Genomic DNA, 23,515 nt, shown 5'->3' with positions numbered 1-23,515 from the left:
GGGCTGTGCCTTAGCTCTATTAATAGCCCCCTAGCCCAGCCTGCTAGCCCCAAACCCGGATGCCAGAAGCTGTGAGTCAGCAGCTAAAAATAACGAGAGCAACTGCACCCAAACCCCAATGAGCAGCGCCCCTTGGCCCTCCACCCTCAAGTTTTTGTTAATCTCAGCCTCCAGTCCAGGACCTTACAGAGGTTAAGTGCGCCATAGCTGTCCAGTCCTCCTGGGAAGAGAGGAAGGATGGACGGTGGCAGGCTCAGGGCTGAGTGCTCAAGGCTAGGGACTAGGGGCAAGGGCTTGGGGCATTCCGGCAGAGAGTCTAGACTCTGAGGCTAGAGGACTGCAGCTGAGAGCCTGGGAGCTGAGAGGTGGAGGCTGCGGGGGTTGGAAACCCTGGATGTGGTCAGGGTCAGGTCGGAATGGGAGGGGAGGAAGAGGCTGCGGGGCTGCGAGGCTGAGCGACTGGGAGGGGACAGAAAAGTAGGGATGGGGGTGGGGGGGAGGTCCATGCTGAGAGGTGAGAGCCCGGCAGTACCTGGGCGCCCCAGAGCTGAGGCCGGCAGTCGGTCTGAGGGGCGGGATCGGGAACAGGGAAAACTACGGAAATGCAGCTTGAAAAGGTAGTGTGTGGAAGAGGCGGTCCAAGGCGGCGTGGACCCCCGAGAAGACTGGGACCAGGCAGCAGCCGCGGCGTGGGCTCCCGGCGCTCCTCCCACCTCCCAGCCCGTCGCACGCCGATGCCCCCGCCCACCGCGCCTGCTGCAGGCCAGGTATGTTGGCGTGGACGGCGGCCTGTGTCTCTATGTGCATGTGTGTGCATGGCGAGGGCGGGGTGGCGAGAAGGGAAGGGGCGGGGTCTGGGAGGAGGAGGGGGCGGGAACACAAATTCAAATTAGCTTCGGTCCATCCCGAGACCGGAAGTGGCCGTGGGGCCTCCTGGGAGTTGTAGTTCCAGGGCCTGCCCTGCAACCGAGGAGGGTCTTGTCCCTAGGTGCCAGTGCCGCCCCCGGTCCCAGGCTGGCGAGAGAGGAGGAATTGAGAACCGAACCTCCCGACCTCGTCAGACCCTTAGTTCGATTTCCCTTCGTGTGGAGCCATGAACCGGGGTGAATGTGGGTGCGGTGGGGACTGAAGAGTCAGCCAGAGCCCCCTCCTGTCCTTGTGTTTGCCTTAGCCCCTCCCGCACTTCTACCAGACTCCCTATCCTAGGCCAGCTCCGCGCTGGTCATCTTAACTGTTTATCCCAGGGGCTCACGAGCAGCAAACATACCGGGGACCTTGCTCCTCGAGGGGAAGGTGGGCCCGGCAACCTGACCCTGCACGCAGCCCAGAGAAGCGAAAACTTGTGGAAATCGGACCATGCCCTCGGGATACGGAGTCAAGGACACAGGTCCCCATTGGGCACAAGAAACAGGTAGCATTCAGCAAATACGTCACGGGTGACGACGGCGCGGCCCTCCTCTTGGGGCAGGTGACCACAAGGTGGAGCTACAGCGCAACTCTGCACAGCGCGCCTGGGCCACCCGGAACGCTCCCTGTGGCGGCTGCTCTCCTGCTTCCCACTTGCAGCCCTTCATTGCCCCAGGTGGACCTCTTGCCACCTCCAACCCACGATTCTCCCCATGATGACCCCTCAATGTCATGTCACATGCAACCCTAGATGGAAGGTGCATCCTCCACCCAGCCCCAGCGCTGAAAAGATTAGACTGTGCCAAATGGGCATTCAATTCACTGAATAACCGATTAACGGACAAGATTCAGGAACGAATGTGTCTTGAGGAAAAGACTGTGCACAGCAAAAAGCCACCTGTAGGCACAGAATTACATGGCTAGATGGGCTCTTTGGCCCTCAGCCTCTAGGCAGGAAATCAGATAAATTGCATATGTCAGGGGAGACAGTGAATGAAGCCAGGTCAATATCTCCATCATCTTATAGTTCTCCAGGAAAGGCCATTTTGTCATCTCCTTCAGTCTGTTCCAAGCTGTCCCGTCCCTGACACCCTGTGCCTTCTACACAAGAACACGTGAACACAGATCAGAAACATTCTCTTGGCAATCTCCTCGTCTCTTCCTCTGTTCTAGTTTCATTTGGGGAGAAACTTCTGGTGACTCAGTGTCTTCCTAACCACTTCAGGTCAAAATCCCAAGGGGAACAGATTCCATGGAAGCTTGGGGCATGCCACCATCTGGGCAGAGGGCCCTCATAGTTCAAAACCTCCTATTGGCAAAGTTCACCCCACGCCAACCCCACCAACATTCCACCTCGGCCATTCTCTCTTCCTCCTTGCTGTTGGCCAATGCAGACAGGCCTCAGACTTTGGCTGGTGGGGGTCCAGGACAGGGCGTTTACTCCATTATGAAAGCGTTGATCCTGGTCAGCAGCACTGCTGTTTCTAAGCCTGGGGAGAGGGGCATATAGGGAATGAGCAAGGGGAAGGCTAGAGGAGGAGAAAAATGAAGTGAGGGGAGAAAGTTCTTACCGGCTCTCTCTCTCTTCTTAGCACATCTCCTATAGGGAGGAAAGCTTCTCATTATGAGTTCAGCCAGCTTCAAGCACGACCTTTTGACCCCGAGTTCCCCCAGACTGCCTTTCCCAAAAGGTTCAAGCCAATTGGATATATAAGGAAGGGTCTAAGAATCTCCGAGGAACCAAACAGACCAAACCCCAAGCCCCAGGCAGCATTTATGAATCTGAATCAGCCCTATCACCAGGACCCTAGGGAGAATAAAGACCCAGAAAGCTGGGGCACAAAACACTCACCGTTGGAGGAGGAAGGTCCACAAAAGCAGCAGGATGGAGACACAATTGGTAATGATCCACATCAGTAGGTAGGTTTGAGGGGACTATGGGAATAGAAAAAAGCCCCTGTCAGTGGCCAGAGCGACCCATATACAGACACAGGTAGTATATGGGGGGAGGAGGGGCAATAAGTAAGGAAGAGAGGGATAGGGTTAAGGAGAAGCAGGGATGGGAAAAGAGGAGGAGGGGTGACAGTCCCAGAGCCCTTACAATAAGCCAGACAGGGTAACGCATCTGCTGCAGCAGCTGGCAGTCATTGGTGGTGACCGAATCCACCCCTGCACACCAGAGTAGGGAGAAGAGCCAGGGCTTGTTCACTACAAATAGGTTCACCGAGACATTATCTTGGTGCAGTGCTCTGTGGAGGAGGGGAAGAAATAGGGAACATCCAGAATCATGGCGTTCCAGGCATGGGAGGGAGACAGCCCCTCTCTGTGCTTGAATCTCCAGTGTCACTTCCCCAGAGCCATCAGTTCTGCCTTTGCATAGCAGCCCCTGACCAACTCTGTCTCCTGGTGGATTCCACCTACGGGTCTTAGCTTTGCTGTCTGGGGCCACACAAATGTGTCTCTCCTCTTTGTCTCGTGACATCCCTTCAGAGGTCTGAGGGGCAGTGACCACATTCCCCTCTTCTCCAGGCCCAACAGCCCCAGTCACTTCAACTGGGGCTGGGGACCTGGCTTATCATTCCCTTCCTCATAAAAACCTCTCTAATCTGAACTTACTCCAATTTACCTATGTTCCTTTTGAAGTTTGGAGCCTGCATCTGAAGGTGATATCCCGGGTAGGCTGGGACCAGCCTCGAGGAGAGCAAAACTCCTCCTGCCTTCTGGGCACTATGCCCATGTGAAGGCAGCCCAGGGTCAGGCTAGTTTTTGGCAGTGTCATTCATTATTCACAGTGTTCAATCAAAGCCCTGGTCTTTTTCACACATGCTCCTGCTAATGCCAGTGTCTCCCTCTCTTGTTTTTGTGCAGTTGAGCTTCTTTTGGACCCCAAATATAGGTCTTTGCATGTATCTCTGTTGCATTTCATCCTGGTACATTTGGCCCGTCATCTTGGAGTGCTTAGACCTTTCAGGGCCTCCATTTTCCCATCAGTGTTTTCATTACCAATTCATGCCTTTTGGAAACATGATCAGCAGTCGATGTTGACCAGGACAAGACTAAGGGGAGGGCCAAAGCTGATATCGTGTCTCCTGCCATGGTGACAACTTGGGGAAAGGTCCTTGAAATACTTAATATGATAGCTGGGCTATCTTTCAGTCCACATTTTTCTCTATCTGACCACAAGGATATTATAAGAGACCTTGGCAACTGCATGTTTGTAAGTCTATCATGTTTCCTGGCTGGGTCAGCTTCTGGGGCCCAGCTCACATCTGGGACTCTTGCCTCTCTCCCCTGGATCCATCCTCTCTTGCACCAATCTCTTTGGTGTAGAATGAAAGCTAAAATCCTTCTGGTGGCCTACAAGGTCCTACCCAATTTGGCCCCTGCCTACCTCTCCAGCCTTGCCTTCCCCTCCCTCACAAGGCTGCTGTTCCTGTTCTTCTGCAGCTCTTCCCATTGTCCTCTCTTTGTGACCTGTCAGGTCTCAGCCCAGACACCACCTCTTTAACTACTCTTCCTACTGTGACCCTCCCTAGCCCCTCTCTCCCAATCTCTACTACATCTTCCCAATTTTTTTGTCTTCAGATCACTTATCACTATCCAATATGCATATGTTTTGTGCAGTGGTTTATTGTCTGTCTGTCTCACCCCCAAAGCCTACAATAAACAGTGCCTGACACATAGCAGGTGTTCAATAAATATGTGTTGTATGAGTGAATGAATGAATGGCCTTTGCCTTCCCAGCCTCGGCTCTTCCCCACCATTAAGCCTCGTGTGATCCCCTCAGCTCCTTTCCTCTGGCACTCACTTGATATCCAACAGTGGCAGGTCTTGATAGGGGAGGTTGAGAAACAGGGGCCTCTCAGTGCTGTGGCCTCCCAGATGTCCATATATCTGGCGCATTTGGGGGGCCCGTTGTTGGACATAAGCCCGATCTTCATCCGGTAGCCAGAGGACCTGTGGTTCAGGGTGGATGGGCATGAAGCTGGCGAAGGCCTAGGGATTCCGGGGGTGGGGACAGGGGCAGAGAGGTCTGACTGCGGTTGGGCTGTACGAGCTGGGGTGGGGCCCTGGGGCGGGGGGAAGCCTCAGCATTATCATCATGGCCTAGGGAAGGCAGGGGAGAGGGGCACTAGGGAGCACTTGGGGTCCTGGCAACATCACCATGTCTTGGGGCACCCCTGAACTCAGCACAGTCTCCAGTGTCTGGTTCACGAAAGTGTCATGGTATGTATGGTTTCGTGGGGGGCGGCGCAGGTCAAACATGACAGAAAGGTTGTGGGCTTCAGCTTCTTTCAGTAGTTCTTTCAGGGCTGGCACTGTCTGATTCTCAGCGTCTTTCCGATCAGGGCCTGACAGCTGCTTAGCCCCCCAGAAGGGTCGCCTCTATAAGAAGAAGAAAATTGTTTCAAGACCAGAAGAAGCCTCCAGGCCATCCTCCCATCCTCATTATCTTCACTCATTACCCCCACTTGGTGTACAGCTTCGGCCCACTGCTGAGCCAGGGTTTTTCCTTTCTCCAAATTGTGGCCTTTTCTAGACCCTCCAATACCTTACTCTGGCCCCAACCTCCTATCCTCCCGGTTTCCTAACTTCCTCACTCTCACTACACTTGCCCTTGGGTCTCACGGAGACCTCTGGGATCTTGACCCATTGGTTTCCTCCCAATCCATCAGCCCCTTTCTGGCCACACCTACATCCCCTACCCATGGTCCATCCGCAGCTTGAACTACTTTTCCACAGCCCCGTCAACTCCTTTCCTGCCCCACAAATCCCAAACTCATTGAATTCTGCAATTGTCCGCCCCCTCCACCCCTAGAATCGGGGGGCAGAGCACACCACGTAGGCTGTTGGCACTGTAGTCCTATTTTTTTTTTTTTTTTTTGGCGGTATGCGGGCCCCTCACTGTTGTGGCCTCTCCCGTTGCGGAGCACAGGCTCCAGACGCGCAGGCTCAGCAGCCATGGCTCACGGGCCCAGCCGCTCCGCGGCATGTGGGATCCTCCCGGACTGGGGCACGAACCCGTGTCCCCTGCATCGGCAGGCGGACTCTCAACCACTGTGCCACCAGGTAAGCCCTGTAGTCCTATTTTTTGCTCTCAGTGCCACTTAGCCATCCTTTTACTTTTTCTTGATTTGTTCCCTCTCCCATTCCTCCTGGTGGCTGTTCCAAACCTCTGCCACTCTCCTCTCCTCCCCTTGAAATCAACAGATGACCTTACCTCCTAGTCACTGGCATGGAGAAAGTGAGCTATCAACACTTATTAAATGTTTACTATGTGCCAGGCAGCATTAGAAGCACTTATGTGTATTAATTTATTTAGTCCTCCCGATAATCCTACAAGGTAGGTACTGTTATTATTCCCATTTTATAGTTGAGGAAAATGAAGCACAGAGACCCTAAGGAATGTTGCCTAGGCTCACACAGCTAGGAAATGGTGAAGCCAAGATTCAAACTCAGACGTCCTTTACTCTTAAGCGCTCAGATATGTCTTAATCCCTCAGAATATGTATCCAACTGACGGGTTGGATTACGGGAGATTTTTCAATTTTAGGTTATTTCTCTGAAATTTTACTTTTTAAAAATTTTTTTTATAAGGAACTTGTATTACTTTGGTAATCAAGAAAAGAAAAACTAAACAAATTAATTATTCTTTTAAATAATTTCCATCACCTGCAGGATTGAAGTCCACACTTCTAGGCCTGGCATTCAAAGCCCCCGGAGACCAAGCCTCTGCTCCCCCGGCCCCCGGCCAGTCTCATCTCCCACGACTCCCATGCATTTTTGTCTCCCACTTCCACTGAGCCACTTTTTCATTGTCTTTTTTTTTTTTTTTTGGCCTTGCCACGTGGCTTGCAGGATCTTAGTTCCTCAACCAGGAATCGAACCCAAGCCCAGGCAGTGAAAGCGCCAAATCCTAACCACTGGATCGCCAGGGAATTCCCACTGAGCCACTTTTTGTTCCCTGGAAAGGTTTCTTCATATTTCTGGGCTTTACACACACTCTTCCCTCTGACCAGAATTCCCGTTCCCTGCCTTGTCCATCTTAAAAACTACCCTCACTTCATATGCTGCTCAGGCATCCTCTCCTGTGAAACCACTCCTGATCCTCTCCTGCGCTCCCCCTGCCCAACAGTGACCTCTCTCTCCTCTCTACCCAGTAAAGACCTTGCTCTTGCTGGAGGTTTCATATTCTGATAGCCTGTTGCCTAGGTGCTTTCCTTACTAGGAGGGAATGACCTGAGTGCAGAGATTGTATACCTGTCGCCCAACACGGGGCTCAGCAGACGCTTATCAATGAATGAACTCCACCCCCGAGTGCCCCTGCCCATGGCTGCCTCTTCCAGAAGGCTGTCCTCACCTGTAGGAACCAGGCCCCGGCATTGAGTCTCTTCAGCTCAGTCCAGGAGAAGTTGCTACTGTGGCTGTTGACTCGGTGTGGGAACACAGTGGCCACATCTGTGGTCCTGGTCAGGCGCTCATCATGCATGAGGAAGGGGATCCCGTTGGAGCTGAAGGCACAAGGGGAGTCAGAGGGCCAAGCTCTGGGGCATCATTTCCGGAGCGTCCCTGCTGTGTCCCTGGGTTCAGGAAGGGACCCCGGCTTCCCTCACCTGACCATCACATCGGTCTCAAACACAACAGCTCCACATTCAGCTGTCTTCCGCAGGGACATCAGGGTGTTCTCGGGGGCCAGCTGGGAAAGGTGAGGAGGTGGCAGGGAAGGGTGAGAGCCTGGGAACCCACAGGCCTGGTCACAGCAGCCTAGAGGAGCAGACCCTCCCTGCCCTGCCAGCATTCTGCCCAGCACTCACCATGGGGGCCCCTCGGTGTCCCATCAGCTCAGGCTTGGGGGGTAAGTCTTTGGATTCCATGATACAGGCTGAGGAGATGAATAGGGGCACCAGGTAGATGGCCAGGGCAACTCCAAAAAATAGGAGAAGTAGCAGAATCTTGGGACCTGTGGGGAGTGGGGGACAGGCTATAGAGAAAGGACAGTGGTGGGCCCTGGGGACAGAAAGCAGAGTGCAGGTGCAGGGAACGGAGCAGCAGGAGGCAGAAGCATTGATGGCCAGTGAGGGTGTGTGAGAGGGTAGAGTTGGCACCTCTTTGGTGGATACGGTAGAAGGTATCAGCCACAGGCCAGGCCAGGAGAGTGATGCCAGCAACTGCTCCAATATGAAGGAATGGGGCTGTGGCCTGTGGACAAGAGCTGTTGAGGAGGGCTCTTCTCCCTAGAAGCCCTCCCCTTCTCCCCCTAGGACCTGACTTTTGAAGTTGAGAGCTACCTGGAGTCTCGGGGCACCAGGGAGCAAGCTGTGTCCTGGGGTTGGCCACAGGCGAAGGTTTCCCCCGCTAAGCCCTGGATACCAGCCACTCACCTGCAGTGACAGACGTAAGCTATGCCACTCCTGCCGCCATTGGACCTCCAGTCCCACAAGGCCAGCGGCCACAAGAAGTATAATGAGGAGCAGCAGCACCTGGGGAACCAGGGATCTTCATGTCAACCTGGGCTTGTGGCTGCCTGGGCTGCCCCTCACTCTGAAAACAGGACCATTCTCTTCTCCTGACTCAACCACTGTCCTTCTTTCACTCAGCACATATTTACTGGGCTTCAGGTCCTGAGCTCGTGCCCAGGGATAGAAGAACTGGCTAAGTACCGGGCCCAGTGTACCCCTCTCCCGCTTGCTCCCATATGCCCACTCTACCTTGTGAGTGGTGTGCAGGCACAGAGGCTGGCCACAGAGCCGCAGGAACAGGGCCAGGAGCTGGGGGCAGAGGTGGTGGGAGTCATGAGGTGCCAAGAGAGGGGCTTCCCAGGCTGACACCTCCCTCCTCCCCTCCCCTCAGTGGCCAGGGTGAGAACGACAGGGTAGAGCTGGGCGGGAAGGAAGGGCTAAGGTTTGACCAGCTGCTCCGGGACCCACCAAAAGCAGGGATGCGTATGTGACCAGTAGAGAGATGACCAGCAGGAATGCCGGGGACCAGTCCATCCAGTGTCCCCAGTGCTGGAACAGGAATCTATGGGAGGGGAGAGGGAGGTGTCCGAGTGGGGGAAGGGCAGCGATAGTAGCCTGAGGGGAGCTGGGCTGGGTGGCTCTAGGATGGGGGCTAGAAGGGAGTGAGGGGAAGCCCTTCAGGGGGTCAGGGGCTCCACGGACTGGGGAGACTTCACGGAGGGGTTTTCAAGGAGGCTGGGTAGGGGGCAAGCCAGGCAGGGCTGGGGATGACCAAGCACCCTGGAGTCCCGAGGTGGGGAGTAGGTTGACATGTCTGCTGAGGAAGGGGGTCTGTGACACACTCATTGAAGTTGTGCAGGTCATTGAGAAGGATGAGCACGACGTACAGCCAGCCCAGGGAGAGGAGAAAGGTGAGGAAGAGCAGGCCAAACCAGATGCATTCGCACTGCAAAGGGGCAGGAGAGAAGCTCACAGCCCATTCCCACTTCAGCTCAGAGTCCCCAACAGAGAGCAGCTCAAGGGGGCTTCCTGCCAGGCATGGGGGTGCTCTGCTTTTGCAGGTAGCTCTTTCCATGTTTGAGGGGATTTTCCTCCTGGGGAGAGAAAGCCCCTTCCTTCCCTATCCCCTCCCCTCCGCTGTCTCTGAACACACCTGGCCTTCTTATCCCCTCCGAGTGGCCTCTGCCTTGGACTTCTGCCCCCCCACCCCACCCCATCCGTACTTCACCTGGTTGGTTTGTGTCCTGTCTTTGGGGCATTTCTTCCAGTGGCAGCTATACAGGCAGTGGAGGCAGTGGGCCCAGACCGAGCAGCAGCCGGGAGACTCACCCATGGTGAGGGCCTGGGGGAAGGGACACTTGGCTATCAGGGACCCTGGCAGAAGGCAGATCCCAGCCTCCCTCCCAGTATATGTGAGGAGCCCCGGGAGGAGCAGAGGCCTGGGCCGCTGCTCAGCAACGGAGGTCACAGGGCAGGCCCCAAGTGCCAGATTGGATGAGGAGGTGAGCAAAGGGGACAGTTTCCGGGGTCTTTCTTTCCCTTTCATCTGCATATGTGGAAAGTCAGTGGGACACCCAGAGGTCTAGCCTCCTGGCAGGATATACACCCACTCTCTCCATCTCCTCCCCTTTCAACAGCATCCCTATCTGGGGATGGAGAGGTTGCCTGTGGTAGGGACTCAGGAGAAACTTCCCTGGGGGTGGGGCAAACACAGTTTAGCAAGTTGAGGCAGATCTGGCCAAACTTCAGGCGGCCCCGTGTTGAGGCTTCCACCATAGAAGCCAGGAGTAACCTGAAGGAGAGGCACCAGGACTGACCTGGGGCCGAGGGAGGCCTGGCTAGTGGCTATTTGGTCAGTTGCTATGGATACAGAGATTGCACACATTACAAAGCTCTGAACTGAAAGATTCTCTGTCTCCACCTCCCAGGGGCAAGGGGGCACTACCAATAAGAGGAAATCTTGAAGAGAACAGGTTGCCTGGGTCACTCCCTACCTTCTGAAGGAAACTTTTTCCTGCCTGCACACACCTGGAACGTCTAAGCCCTCTCACCCCAGTCCTGTCGTTTCTTGCCCAGTCATCCCCCAACCTCAGCCAGGAACCCAGTCCCCGCCTTTTCCTTCTCAGGGGCCCCACCCTCTGAGGACACTTTGGTGAAAGTACAACAAATACAGGGCAAAGGTGTGTATGGGGCCTGTGGTTGTCTTTGGACCTTGTGCTTTGAGGTCAAGCTGAGTCCAAGCTGGCTTACTGATCCCCAGACTAGGCTGGGTGTGTGATTTTGATTCTACATGAGAAGGTGTGGGATTTGTGTCAGCATTTGTATGTGCATGCGCACTAGTGGCTGTCAGTAAAATGGGTTTCTAGGTGATTTGGAGTATGTAAAGGAGCCCCTGGATACACCCAAAGTGGGTGTGGTCTGAGGAACATGACCCCTTGCCTTGTCATCTGGGCTCCCCTGAAGCTGTGGAGTCTTTAGGGGTTGCACAGTGGCTGAAAGGAGGGTGTGGCCGCTCCTGAAACAGCCCTTCTTACCCTCTGCTTGCCTTGGGAAAGGAGGGTTGGGGTAGGAATGGAAGTTAGGGGGCTGAAGCTGGGGGGAGGGAAACCTCTCCCCACCCTGACACCCCTCCCAGGAAAAAGCCAACCCAGAGGGAGGTCCCCTGCCTCTTCCCATGCTGGGACCGAGTGGTTGTAGCCTGCCTCGGGCTCCAGCCGTACCTCGGGTACTGCCTCTGCACCCCGGACACTGCCGTCCAGGGTCCCACCTCCCTCCAGAAGCTGTCTGTAGGATAGGGTCAGGATCTGAGCAGCCAGAAAACTCCAGTCAGGGGAGCTGACCAGGGGTGCTGCTCAATCCCTGGGCCCAATCCCTGCCGGCAGGAGCCGGTCTCGGCCCTGCCACTCCCGCCTGTGGCCCCCAGCCTTCCCGAGCCCTCACACCTTTTCTCAGCAGCAGGTCCGCTCTGCTCTCTGCCCTCTGCTGTGCACTGCACTGTTTCCCAGGTCCTCTCCGAGTTGTCAGCCTCCTCCCTCTTCCAGGCTCAGCCCCCACCAGTCAAACAGGTGGCACTGTTGCCACCTACAGGAGGCTGTGCGGGTCCTCTCCCAAGGCCTGCAGCTGCTCTGTTGCCTGTGGTGTCCGTGCCTGGTCGGGTGGGAAGATGGGAGGGGGGAAGGGGGAGGGCGAGCAGATCTGCTTCTTTACTCGCTGTCGGTCAGGGGGCTTGGGGTGAGGAATTCCTTTGTGCAGCTTTCCCCATCCCTCTGTCCCTCCTCCTGTTCTCTTAGTCACTGCTGGGGCTTTGTCCCGGCTCAGGGAGGCGAGGGCTGAGGGCTGAGGGTGCGGGTGGGCGGGAAGCTGGGGGGAGGTGACCACACAACTTTGCAACTTGGCAGTGAGGAGAAGGGGCCCAGCCAGCCCCCTGGAAGGGGGTGTGTATGTGTGCGAGGAAGTCTAGCATCCAGTCTCAAGCTCCCTGGGAGGATAGCCTTAATTCATCAGCCTCCCTTCCCTCTTGGGATCTTGCTTCTGCTTCTGCAAGGTGCATCTAGAAGGGAACTCAGAATTGCATGCCACTTCTTGTTTCACCCAGTTTCTGGACCAGGGGTCTCCGTGGGCCTTATGGGACCTGGGTGGTACTAGCAGCCCTTCCCTTTCCCCCCTCACCCCAGAAAGAGATGCTCATTCAAGATGTGCTGAGATTTGCATCTTTTTCACTGCTTTGACCCCAAGGCATCTACCGTCTCTTTCCAAGAATCATTTGAGGAGTGTATAGTGGTATGGTCACTGGCTTTTGGAAGATGAATACACATAAAAGAAACTTACCACACCATCAGCAGGGGAGGGATGGCCAGCAGGCCGTAGAGTCAGCTCAGTGCTAAAGCACAAGGCTCTGGGTGGGCCAGGGACTGGGGGCTGGCTTGATTGACCTTCCCTCTCAACCTTTTGGCTGAGGCAGTGGCTCGATGCCTGGGGGCTAGTGCAGTGTTGGTGGGAAAGAATGTCTTCTCTGGGGATAAGTTCATTTACCCCTCCCCCAAACACACTGGATTTGGAACAGTGAGAAGGAAGACCTGCTCTCTTAGGCCAAGAGCCTGCCCCCTCCTTCTCTGCCTTCCCATTGTATCCAGAGGCTCTAGTTGGCAATGGCAAAGGCTCCCTTGCTCCCTCGGCATTAAAATGCAAAGAGAAGCAAGGCTGCTTGCTGGCAGGAGGCCAGAAAGGGCTGCAGGGTCACCTAGTCCCGAAGGCTTCGCTCTAGGCAGGTTGTCCTTCAGTTTCCTTTGCTTGGACTCTGTTGGATTTTGGAGGAGTCTTGGCTTTCATGTGCTAAATTCTGGGGTGTACTTTGGGAGATTTGTTTGGGGCAGGGGGCTGGGATTCAGAATGCATGGATATGACGCTCAGGGCTTGTGAACTCCTGAGAAGGCTGCAGGGCCAGGGCTGGCTCCCTTTTTGCCTTAAGCAGAGATGAAGAACCCAGATGCAGAGTGAGGAGTAAGCTGTGCCCATCCTCTTCCCTTTCAAAGGAGGAAGCAGGGTGTAAGTGTAGTCCTGTCCGGGGGCTGGGCAGCAGTACGATCCCATGCCCAGGTGACTCCAAATCAGGCCGCAGGCTGTCAGTAATGGCCATCACTGCCGATCTAGAGCCAGCTAAGAACTTTTGGTGTCAGACCTGGGTTCAAGTCCTACTAGCTCGATTACTCGTTAACTTTGTGACTTTAGTGAAGTGACTTAACATCTTTGTATCTCAGTTTTCTCATCTGCAAAATGAGACCTATTCACCTTGAACTTTTTTGTGAGGAGCAAATAAAATTGTGGCAAGCACATGGAGATGCTTGGTAAATATGGTCCCTTCCTCCTAAATCTGGAGGTCAGGCAGCCTCTACAGTGAAGGTCAGGCCACTGGCCTTGCTAGCATTATTCTAACCTCCTGAGATAACAGAGCAACATGAAGACACATGACTTGCTGCTCCATACTCCCCTCAGGGGATGAGGGCTGCTACAAGGCAGTGGGGCTTGGGCACTTGCACTGACTTTCCTTAATAGCGTTCCCAGGGGCGGAGGAACACAGGTTGAAATTGTATTTCTCCCGCTAGCATAGAAGACTCTTTCCAAACAGCAGATGGGCTAAGATTTATTTATTTACTTAACATTAACATTTAAAAAGATTTCATTTACCTCAGCAACTTGAAAGACAATTGATTGTACTATTAAAACACTTGAAATTTAGAGACAAGAAAGATCCCAGCGCCATTCTGGAGGTGGCGTGAAGATCTGTGCCGGGCCTCCAACCTAGGCTAGGCTCTGCCATGAAACTGAGATAACCTAAAGATAAGACAGCCTTGGTCTCATTCCCACTGGGACACAGCCCTAACTGCTCATGAGTAAGAGACAGCTAGATTGTACTGAGGACTGGTTCCTCATGAGTCATCAGGAAGGTCAGTTGGTTCTGTCTTCAGCAGGTAGCTTAGCACCCTTCTGGAGAGGAGAGTAGTCGTCAGGGGCTCTGGACACGAAATTGCCAACATCCAACAAAGGTTCCCTCTGGACACGAAGTTGCCAACATCCAACAAAGTTTCCCTCTTTTTCAGTAACGTGCTGTTCCTTTTTTCAACAGCAAGAAACCTGAAATCAAGAGGAATCATGAAAAAAAAACCCTTCTGGCTGCAACCTGAAGGCATCTCCCAAGCCAGACCGGGGCAGATATGATGAGTCCAACTTCAGTGGGCCTCTTCTTCAATGGGGGAGCAGCCAGAGAAGAAGCTGGTATTGCTGGCCAGAGCTCGTTTCTTTTTCTTCCCTGGAGCTTTATTTTCTTGGGATTCTGTTGCTACATGTTTTGACTCTGGGAGGCCAAGGGAGGAGGCACCTGGAGCCGTGTTGTTTAATAGCACCTGCTCCACATCACACATGTCTTTCAGGATCTAGGAAGGACAGAGACAGCTATATGACTAGATCTGGGGTAGGGACAGAGGCTCAGCGCAGCCTAGCCACTACAGATGTTTAGCACACTCCCAATGGTATGAGGTGACCCCCCAAATAGCTCTGTTGAAAAAACCAGACTCTAGCAGATGCCCGGTTCCCAGTTCCCAGTTCTCAGCAAGCTGATTGTACCTTTACCTCCTTTTCTCCCACAGCTCTCTGTCAGTGCTAATGCTGAGACGGACGCTAATACATTTGGAAACACCTGGCTTTTAGGCCACCTACCTTGCTGTTGGGAGTGGCACAGACAGGGTTAAAGAAGCTCAATCCTGGGGTCACCTCTGTGGGATCCTCCAGTTTGAAGGAGCCTTCAGAATCCCGAGTCCGCTCAACAGTGCCCAAGCTATCCTGAGAATCAGACAGGGATATTAGAAATTCAGCTACTAGGGTTACACAATCAGTCTGCTCCCCTTCAGCCAGTGAGGTACCAGCTCTGAGGGCCTCATCAGTCAGTGTAAGCAGGTCTTAGGGTGACCCTGCTTGGGGAGGTCATAGTGCTCAAAGGCAGCCTCTGAAGGCAAAAGACTGGGTAGGAGAGTAGCACAGGACACATCATGAGGCATGGTTTAAAACAAGGCTGAGCCTTGGTCATTTCTTTGATTAATCCTCTCCCCTCCCCAATCTATAATATACTTTTTAGCATTTCTACAGAGTGTTGCCTGTATTGGTCTTCCTTTCAGAGAGGAAGCTGAGGCCAAGAGAGAGAAGTTGCTTAGGTAACAAGGCTACTCTGTGGTAGAGCTTGGATTAGAATTATAGCCTGTTGTCATGGCAACTGAACTGGATTAAGAGTCAGGAAGCCTGAGGTCTAATCTTAGCTGCCATGACCAGCTGTATAATATCACACCCAGTCACTTAAGCTTATCTCTGGGCCTTAGTTTCCTTCTCTGTAAAATGGCAGTATTGGACTAGATCAGTGGTTTTCCAACTGAAATTCTAAGAGGAAACTCGATATATAAACAAGTAAAGAGCAAGTTGCTTTGGTTGGCACGGGGTCAAACTGAGCTGGGCCACACTCCTCTGCCTGGAAGCACTTCCATGGAGCCACTATAGGACTCTAGAACCCAAATTGAGAAAAGCATGGACATAGAGAATCCTGAAGGTCCTTCTGCAATGCTACTTCTACAGTTCTTAGCCTGACCTCTAGCTTGCCACTTTAGTCCTCTAATGATTACCTACCTCAGAAGTTTTTTTAATGGACGACCCAGGGCAAAACTGCACCCATATAGATGGTTAAGAAATGCACGGTGAACTAGTCTTGCTAAAATTCCTGTGTATCACACAGAGAGCAGTAGGAATGAGCTTTTGCCGTGGGCACAGGTAGGCATAAGGCAAGTTCGGGCATCTGACCTGCTTGGTGCTGCACTTCTCAGTACACATTTTATTTCCTTGAGTCTGCTATCCCTGGGAGCAATGTAAGAACAATTACAGTTAACTTGGCTCAGAACAGTGAATATCAGAAAGACCAAGTTCCTGTGGGTCTTTTCCTAGAGCCATGGAATAGCTGGTTCCCATGGAGAAGGTCTAAGTAACTAATGTCTCAAGATGTCAGAAGGATTAACTTCCTTCCTGGAAACTGCTACCTCAGCACGTGGCCCTTACAATTCCAGCTAAGCCTCTGGACTAGTTTGATCCTGCGTGGCTGTATGCCTGTAAATGCTTGCTCTGCTGTTCCTTGCTTGTGCCTTAGACACTGTACAGAAATTTTACAGCCAAGGCTAGGGGTGGGGAACTGCATATCTGGGAATCTCCTGGGAGAGGCTGTGGCTTCTGAAGGGGTTGTGTGGACGGGTTAGCAGCAAGGAAGAAGGACTGAGAAACGAAATGTCTTTTTCTGGTTGCAGAGGGAAGAAGGGTGGGAAGGGCTGTGCAGGAGACTGGCTTTCAGGAAGGAAGGCAGAAGAAAAGGACAGAAACTGCTGGGAGATCTGAAAGGATGGTGAGGGACGACAGCACCGATCCTACCTTGCCTTGCTGACGGTTCCTACACTTTGTGGGGTCACAGCTGCAGTCCACGCCACAGTCCAACTTCTGTCTCCTGCACCCGCACTGCTTGTTCCCACACCAGCCCTTGCAGGAACACTGCAAAGCAGGTTTGTAGAAAGACACATTACTGAGTCAGAAGACTAGGTTTGAAGTACCTTCCCTTCATTCTCAGGCCATTCTAGAAAAACTGGAAAGTACCATCAACTTTACTAAGCTTCTATCTCCTCAGTCCTCTCTTTAGTGAAACAATGATCACCAAGAACCCCCATAGGTTTTCTAAGAACAAGTCATGCCACACTTTTGGGATAGTATACTTGAAAGATGGATTGGATGGATACCATAATAATGCAGGGCAACTGACAAAGATCCTCATGGTGATTTTATGGCCAAAGTGAAGAACTATGAGATGAATGGGAGTAGAATTAGGCATATTTAAGGACTGAGTATAGTTGCTCAGTATCTTTAGATCTACCCAGCTGTACTTTCATCCAACTCACATTTCTACAGTTTGTTTAGTGTCAGCCTGGGCTTTGTCCTCAGCAGTTTAATCATTCAACATTTTAATAAATCACTGACGATATGAAATAAAATCATTTACATTTGTATAGCACTTTACAGTTTCCGAGTACTTTCATATATAGAAATGCAAAATCTCATTTGAATCTCATAGCCAGTCTACAAGGTAGGCATATTTATCAGCTGTAACAACGACACAAAGCTGGAAGGATGATTAATATGTAAGATAATAGGATCACAATTCAAAAATATTTTGACTGGCTGGAATTATGGGCTGGAAGCAGACAGAAAAGTTATAACAGGGATAAATGTAAGTCTGGCACTAAGTTCCCCCAAATCAGCCATATAAATGTAATGTTGGGTGGGGGAGATCTGGCTTAAAAGTAGTTTGGTGCAGGGAATTCCCTGTCGGTCCAGTGGTTAGGACTCGGAGCTTGCACTGCCGATGGCCCAAGGGCCCAGGTTCAATCCCTGGTTGGGGAACTAAGATCCCACAAGCAAGAATGGAGTCCGCCTTTCCACAGAGCTGGAACTCCTGGCTTGGGGTCTCTTCCCTCCGCTGTCACTGAACTGCCCCAGAGCCTGAGCGGAGGGCGGCCTCACTGAGGCTGCCGGCTCTGGAGGGGCCCCAGCAGCCAAAGCCGCGACAGTCCCGGGGACCACGGGCCAGATCACTCATCCTGGGGTAAGCCAGCTGCCATGTCATGAGGACACTCAAGCAGCCCTAAGGAGAGATCCATGTGGCAAGGAACTGAGGCCTCCTACCTACAGCCACATGACCGTGTGGATGACAGGCTCTTGGTGCTCCAGCCAGGCATCAGGGCTGTGCCTCTGAGGTGGGAGAGCCAAGTTCAGGACACTGCTCCACAAGAGGCCTCCCAGCTCCACGTAATACCAAACGGCGAAAATCTCCCAGAGATCTCCATCTAAATGCCAAGACCCAGCTCCACTCAACGACCAGCAAGATACAGTGCTGGACACCCTATGCCAAACAACTAGCAAGACAGGAACACAACCCCATCCATTAGCAGAGAGGCTGCCTAAAATCATAAAAAGGCCACAGACATGCCAAAACACACCACCAGATGTGGACCTGCCTACCAGAAAGACAAGATTCAGCCTCATCCACCAGAACACAAGCACTAGTTGCCTCCACCAGGAAGCCTACACAACCCACTGGACTAACCTTAGCCACTGGGGACAGACACCAAAAACAACGGGAACTACGAACATGCAGCCTGCGAAAAGGAGACCCCAAACACAGTAAGTTAAGCAAAATGAGAAGACAGGGAGACACACAGCAGATGAAGGAGCAAGGCAAAAACCCACTAGACCTAACAAATAAAGAGGAAATAGGCAGTCTACCTGAAAAAGAATTCAGAATAATGATAGTAAAGATGATCCAAAATCTTGGAAATAGAATGGAGAAAATACAAGAAACATTTAACAAGGAGTGAGAAGAACTAAAGAACAAACAAACAGTGATGAGCAACACAATAAATAAAATTAAAAATTCTCTAGAAGGGATCAATAGCAGAATAACTGAGGGAGAAGAACGGATAAGTGACCTGGAAGATAAAATAGTGGAAATAACTACTGCAGAGCAGAATACAGAAAAAAGAATGAAAAGAATTGAGGATGGTCTCAGAGACCTTTGGGACAACATTAAATGCACCAACATTCGAATTATAGGGGTCCCAGAAGAAGAAAAGAAAAAGAAAGGAACTGAGAAAATATTTCAAGAGATTATAGTTGAAAACTTCCCTAATATGGGAAAGGAAATAGTTAATCAAGTCCAGGAAGCACAGAGAGTCCCATACAGGATAAATCCAAGGAGAAACACGCCAAGACACATATTAATCAAACTGTCAAAAATTAAATACAGGGCTTCCCTGGTGGTGCAGTGGTTAAGAATCCACCTGCCAATGCAGGGGACATGGGTTCTAGCCCTGTTCTGGGAAGATCCCACATGCCACTGAGCAACTAAGCCTGTGCGCCACAACTACAGAACCTGCGCTCTAGAGCCCGTGAGCCACAACTACTGAGCCCACGTGCTACAACTACTGAAGCCTGCGTGCTTAGAGCCCATGCTCCACAGCAAGAGAAGCCACCACAACGAGAGGCCTGTGTACTGCAACGAAGAGTAGCTCCTGCTTGCCATAACTAGAGAAGGCCCACTCACAGCAATGAAGACCTAACGCAGCCAAAATAAATAAAAAAATAAATTAATAAACAGTACTTCTTTAAAAAAAAAAGAAAATAAAATTAATTACAAAGAAAAAATATATTAAAAAAATTAAAAGCAGCAAGGGAAAAACAACAAAAAACACAAAGGGATTCTCCATAAGGTTAACAGATGATCTTTCAGCAGAAACTCTGCAAGCCAGAAGAGACTGGCAGGACATATTTAAACTGATGAAGGAGAAAAACCTACAACCGAGATTACTCTACCCAGCAAGGATCTCATTCAGATTTGACGGATAAATTAAAACCTTTACAGACAAGCAAAAGCTAAGAGAATTCAGCACCACCAAAACAGCTTTACAACAAATGCTAAAGGAACTTCTCTAGGCAGGAAACACAAGAGAAGGAAAAGACCTACAATAACAAACCCAAAACAATTAAGAAAATGGTAATAGGAACATACATATCGATAACTACCTTAAATGCAAATGGATTAAATGCTCCAACCAAAAGACATACACTGGCTGAATGGATACAAAAACAAGACCCATATATATGCTGTCTACAAGAGACCCACTTCCGACCTAGGGACACATACAGACTGAAAGTGAGGGGATGGAAAAAGATATTCGATGAAAATGGAAACCAAAAGAAAGCTGGAGTAGCAATTCTCCTATCAGACAAAATAGACTTTAAAATAAAGACTATTAGAAGAGACAAAGAAGGACACTACATAATGATCAAGGGATCGATCCAAGAAGAAAATATAACAATTGTAAATACTAATGCACCCAACATAGGAGCACCTCAATACATAAGGCAAATACTAACAGCCATAAAAGGGGAAATCGACAGTAACACATTCATAGTAGGGGACTTTAACACCCCACTTTCACCAATGGACAGATCATCCAAAATGAAAATAAATAAGGAAACACAAGCTTTAAATGATACATTAAACAAGATGGACTTAATTGATATTTATAGGACATTCCATCCAAAAACAACAGAATACACATTCTTCTCAAGGGCTCATGGAACATTCTCCAGGACAGATCACATCTTGGGTCACAAATCAAGCCCTGGTAAATTTAAGAAAATTGAAATTGTATCAAGTATCTTTTCTGACCACAATGCTATGAGACTGGATATCAATTACAGGAAAACATCTGTAAAAAATACAAACAAATGGAGGCTAAACAATACACTACTTAATAACCAAGAGATCACAGAAGAAATCAGAGGAAATCAAAAAATATGTAGAGGGCTTCCCTGGTGGCGCAGTGGTTGAGAATCTGCCTGCTAATGCAGGGGACACAGGTTTGAGCCCTGGTTTGGGAAGATCCCACATGCCATGGAGCAACTAGGCCCGTGAGCCACAACTACTGAGCCTGCACGTCTGGAGCCTGTGCCCCACAACAAGAGAGGCCACAATAGTGAGAGGCCTGCGCGCCGCGATGAAGAGTGGCCCCCGCTTACCACAACTAGAGAAAGCCCTCGCACAGAAACGAAGATCCAACACAGCCAAAAATAAATAAATAAACAAAAACAAAACAACAAAAAAGATACACATAACTGAATATAATACATTCTTTTAAAAAAATACGTAGAAACAAATGACAATGAAAACACGACAACCCAAAACCTATGGGATGCAGCAAAAGCAGTTCTAAGAGGGAAGTTTATAGCAATACAATCCTACCTTAAGAAACAGGAAACATCTCGAATAAACAACCTAACCTTACATATAAAGCAATTAGAGAAAGAAGAACAAAACAACCCCAAATTTAGCAGAAGGAAAGAAATTATAAAGATCAGATCAGAAATAGATGAAAAAGAAATGAAGGAAATGATAGCAAAGATTAATAAAACTAAAAGCTGGTTCTTTGAGAAGATAAACAAAATAGATAAACCATTAGCCAGACTCATCAAGAAAAAAAGGGAGAAGACTCAAATCAATAGAAATAGAAATGAAAAAGGAGAAGTAACAACGAACACTGCAGAAATACAAAAGATCATGAGAGATTACTACAAGCAACTATACGCCAATAAAATGGACAACCTGGAAGAAATGGATAAATTCTTAGAAATGCACAACCTGCCAAGACTGAATCAGGAAGAAATAGAAAATAAGAACAGACCAATCACAAGCACTGAAATTGAAACTGTGATTAAAAAACTCCCAGCAAACAAAAGCCCAGGACCAGACGGCTTCACAGGCGAATTCTATCAAACATTCAGAGAAGAGCTAACACCTATCCTTCTTAAACTCTTCCAAAATATAGCAGAGGGAGGAACACTCCCAAACTCATTCTACGAGGCCACCATCACCTTGATACCAAAACCAGACAAGGATGTCACAAAGAAAGAAAACTACAGGCCAATATCACTGATGAACATAGATGCAAAAATCCTCAACAAAATACTAGCAAACAGAATCCAACAGCACATTAAAAGGATCATACACCATGATCAAGTGGGTTTATTCCAGGAATGCAAGGATTCTTCAATATACGCAAATCAATCAATGTGATAAACTATATTAACAAATTGAAGGAGAAAAACGATACGATCATCTCAATAGATGCAGAGAAAGCTTTCGACAAAATTTAGCAACCATTTATGATAAAAACCCTGCAGAAAGTAGGCACAGAGGGAACTTTCCTCAACATAATAAAGGCCATATATGACAAACCCACAGCCAACATCGTCTTCAATGGTGAAAAACTGAAACCATTTCCACTAAGATCAGGAACAAGACAAGGTTGCCCACTCTCACCACTCTTATTCAACATAGTTTTGGAAGTTTTAGCCACAGCAATCAGAGAAGAGAAGGAAATAAAAGGAATCCATATCGGAATAGAAGAAGTAAAGCTGTCACTGTTTGCAGATGACATGATACTATACATAGAGAATCCTAAAGATGCTACCAGAAAACTACTAGAGCTAATCAATGAATTTGGTAAAGTTGCAGGATACAAAATTAATGCACAGAAATCTCTGGCATTCCTATACACTAACAACAAAAAATCTGAAAGTGAAATCAAGAAAACACTCCCATTTACCATTGCAACAAAAAGAATAAAATATCTAGGAATAAACCTACTTAAGGAGACAAAAGACCTGTTTGCAGAAAATTATAAGACACTGATGAAAGAAATTAAAGATGATACAAACAGATGGAGAGATATACCATGTTCTTGGAATGGAAGAATCAACATTGTGAAAATGACTCTACTACCCAAAGCAATCTACAGATTCAGTGCAATCACTATCAAACTACCACTGGCATTTTTCACAGAACTAGAACAAAAAATTTCACAATTTGTATGGAAACACAAAAGACCCCGAATAGCCAAAGCAATCTGGAGAACGAAAAACGGAGCTGGAGGAATCAGGCTCCCTGACTTCAGACTATACTACAAAGCTACAGTAATCAAGCCAGTATGGTACTGGCACAAAACCAGAAAGATAGATCAATGGAACAGGATAGAAAGCCCAGAGATAAACTCATGCACATATGGTCACCTTATCTTTGATAAACGAGGCAGGAATGTACAGTGGAGAAAGGACAGCCTCTTCAATAAGTGGTGCTGGGAAAACTGGACAGGTACATGTAAAAGTATGAGATTAGATGACTCCCTAACACCATACACAAAAATAAGCTCAAAATGCATTAAAGACCTAAATGTAAGGCCAGAAACTATCAAACTCTTAGAGGAAAACATAGGCAGAACACTCTATGACATAAATCACAGCAAGATCCTTTTTGACCCACCTCCTAGAGAAATGGAAATAAAAACAAAAATAAACAAATGGGACCTAATGAAACTTCAGTGCTTTTGCACAGCAAAGGAAACCATAAACAAGATGAAAAGACAACCCTCAGAATGGGAGAAAATATTTGCAAATGAAGCAACTGACAAAGGATTAATCTCCAAAATTTATAAGCATCTCATACATCTCAATAACCTAAAAACAAACAACCCAATCCAAAAATGGGCAGAAGACCTAAATAGACATTTCTCCAAAGAAGATATACAGACTGCCAATAAACACATGAACGAATGCTCAACATCATTAATCATTAGAGAAATGCAAATCAAAACTACAATGAGATATCATCTCACACCAGTCAGAATGGCTATCATCAAAAAATCTAGAAACAATAAATGCTGGAGAGGGTGTGGAGAAAAGGGAACACTCTTGCAGTGCTGGTGGGAATGTGAATTAGTACAGCCACTATGGAGAACAGTATGGAGGTTCCTTAAAAAACTACAAATAGAACTACCATATGACCCAGCAATCCCACTACTGGGCATATACCCTGAGAAAACCATAATTCAAAAAGAGTCATGTACCAAAATGTTCATTGCAGCTCTATTTACAATAGCCAGGAGATGGAAGCAACCTAAGTGTCCATCATCAGATGAATGGATAAAGAAGATGTGGCACATATATACAGTGGAATATTA

General features: G+C 49.4%; 3 protein-coding genes across 14 annotated transcripts in view; all 3 read right to left on the bottom strand.

The window, feature by feature from the left end:
* The window catches only part of DLG3 (discs large MAGUK scaffold protein 3), a 65,487-nt gene extending 63,845 nt beyond the window's left edge, over positions 1-1,642 (bottom strand). For all 3 annotated transcript variants that reach the window (XM_027093596.1, XM_027093597.1, XM_027093598.1), the window contains exon 1: positions 533-1,642. The gene's annotated coding sequence lies outside the window, so the exon portion shown is untranslated. The remainder of the gene's footprint in view (positions 1-532) is intronic.
* A 111-nt stretch (positions 1,643-1,753) lies between these two features.
* On the bottom strand, positions 1,754-11,672 carry GDPD2 (glycerophosphodiester phosphodiesterase domain containing 2). 5 transcript variants are annotated; one of them, XM_027093605.1, is made up of 16 exons: positions 11,309-11,672; positions 9,595-9,708; positions 9,209-9,312; positions 8,835-8,928; positions 8,616-8,675; positions 8,289-8,387; positions 8,013-8,106; positions 7,722-7,867; positions 7,521-7,603; positions 7,268-7,418; positions 5,071-5,292; positions 4,715-4,863; positions 3,008-3,155; positions 2,759-2,841; positions 2,478-2,506; positions 1,754-2,396 (listed from the first exon to the last, which is right to left on the bottom strand). In XM_027093605.1, the coding sequence occupies exons 2-16, from the start codon at positions 9,697-9,699 to the stop codon at positions 2,344-2,346; spliced, it is 1,620 nt and encodes a 539-aa protein (XP_026949406.1). In that variant the 5' UTR covers positions 9,700-9,708; positions 11,309-11,672; the 3' UTR covers positions 1,754-2,343. The 5 variants fall into 5 exon arrangements, 4 of the variants coding, with proteins under 4 accessions (XP_026949406.1, XP_026949405.1, XP_026949407.1 ...); XM_027093604.1 differs by having other exon boundaries at positions 9,146-9,312; positions 11,309-11,409; XR_003430093.1 differs by lacking the exon at positions 3,008-3,155 and having other exon boundaries at positions 9,146-9,312; positions 11,309-11,409.
* Positions 11,673-13,493: 1,821 nt separating this feature from the next.
* The window catches only part of KIF4A (kinesin family member 4A), a 127,397-nt gene continuing 117,375 nt past the window's right edge, over positions 13,494-23,515 (bottom strand). For 4 of the 6 annotated variants that reach the window (XM_027093647.1, XM_027093650.1, XM_027093648.1 and 1 more), the window contains 3 exons: positions 16,320-16,436; positions 14,580-14,702; positions 13,494-14,296 (listed from right to left, as the gene is read on the bottom strand). In XM_027093647.1, coding sequence (XP_026949448.1) covers positions 14,093-14,296; positions 14,580-14,702; positions 16,320-16,436 — 444 coding nt within the window. In that variant the 3' untranslated portion in view covers positions 13,494-14,092. Of the gene's footprint in view, positions 14,297-14,579; positions 14,703-16,319; positions 16,437-23,515 lie in introns of those variants that run through there. The other 2 variants (XM_027093649.1, XR_003430095.1) reach the window with 2 other exon arrangements.

This window comes from Aethalodelphis obliquidens, unplaced genomic scaffold (assembly GCF_003676395.1).
Source record: "Aethalodelphis obliquidens isolate GAN/ISIS:26980383/991018 unplaced genomic scaffold, ASM367639v1 scaffold85, whole genome shotgun sequence".
Lineage (NCBI taxonomy): Eukaryota > Metazoa > Chordata > Mammalia > Artiodactyla > Delphinidae > Aethalodelphis > Aethalodelphis obliquidens.
Note: the sequence above shows the minus strand (reverse complement) of the source record. Positions and strands in the feature narration are given on the sequence as shown.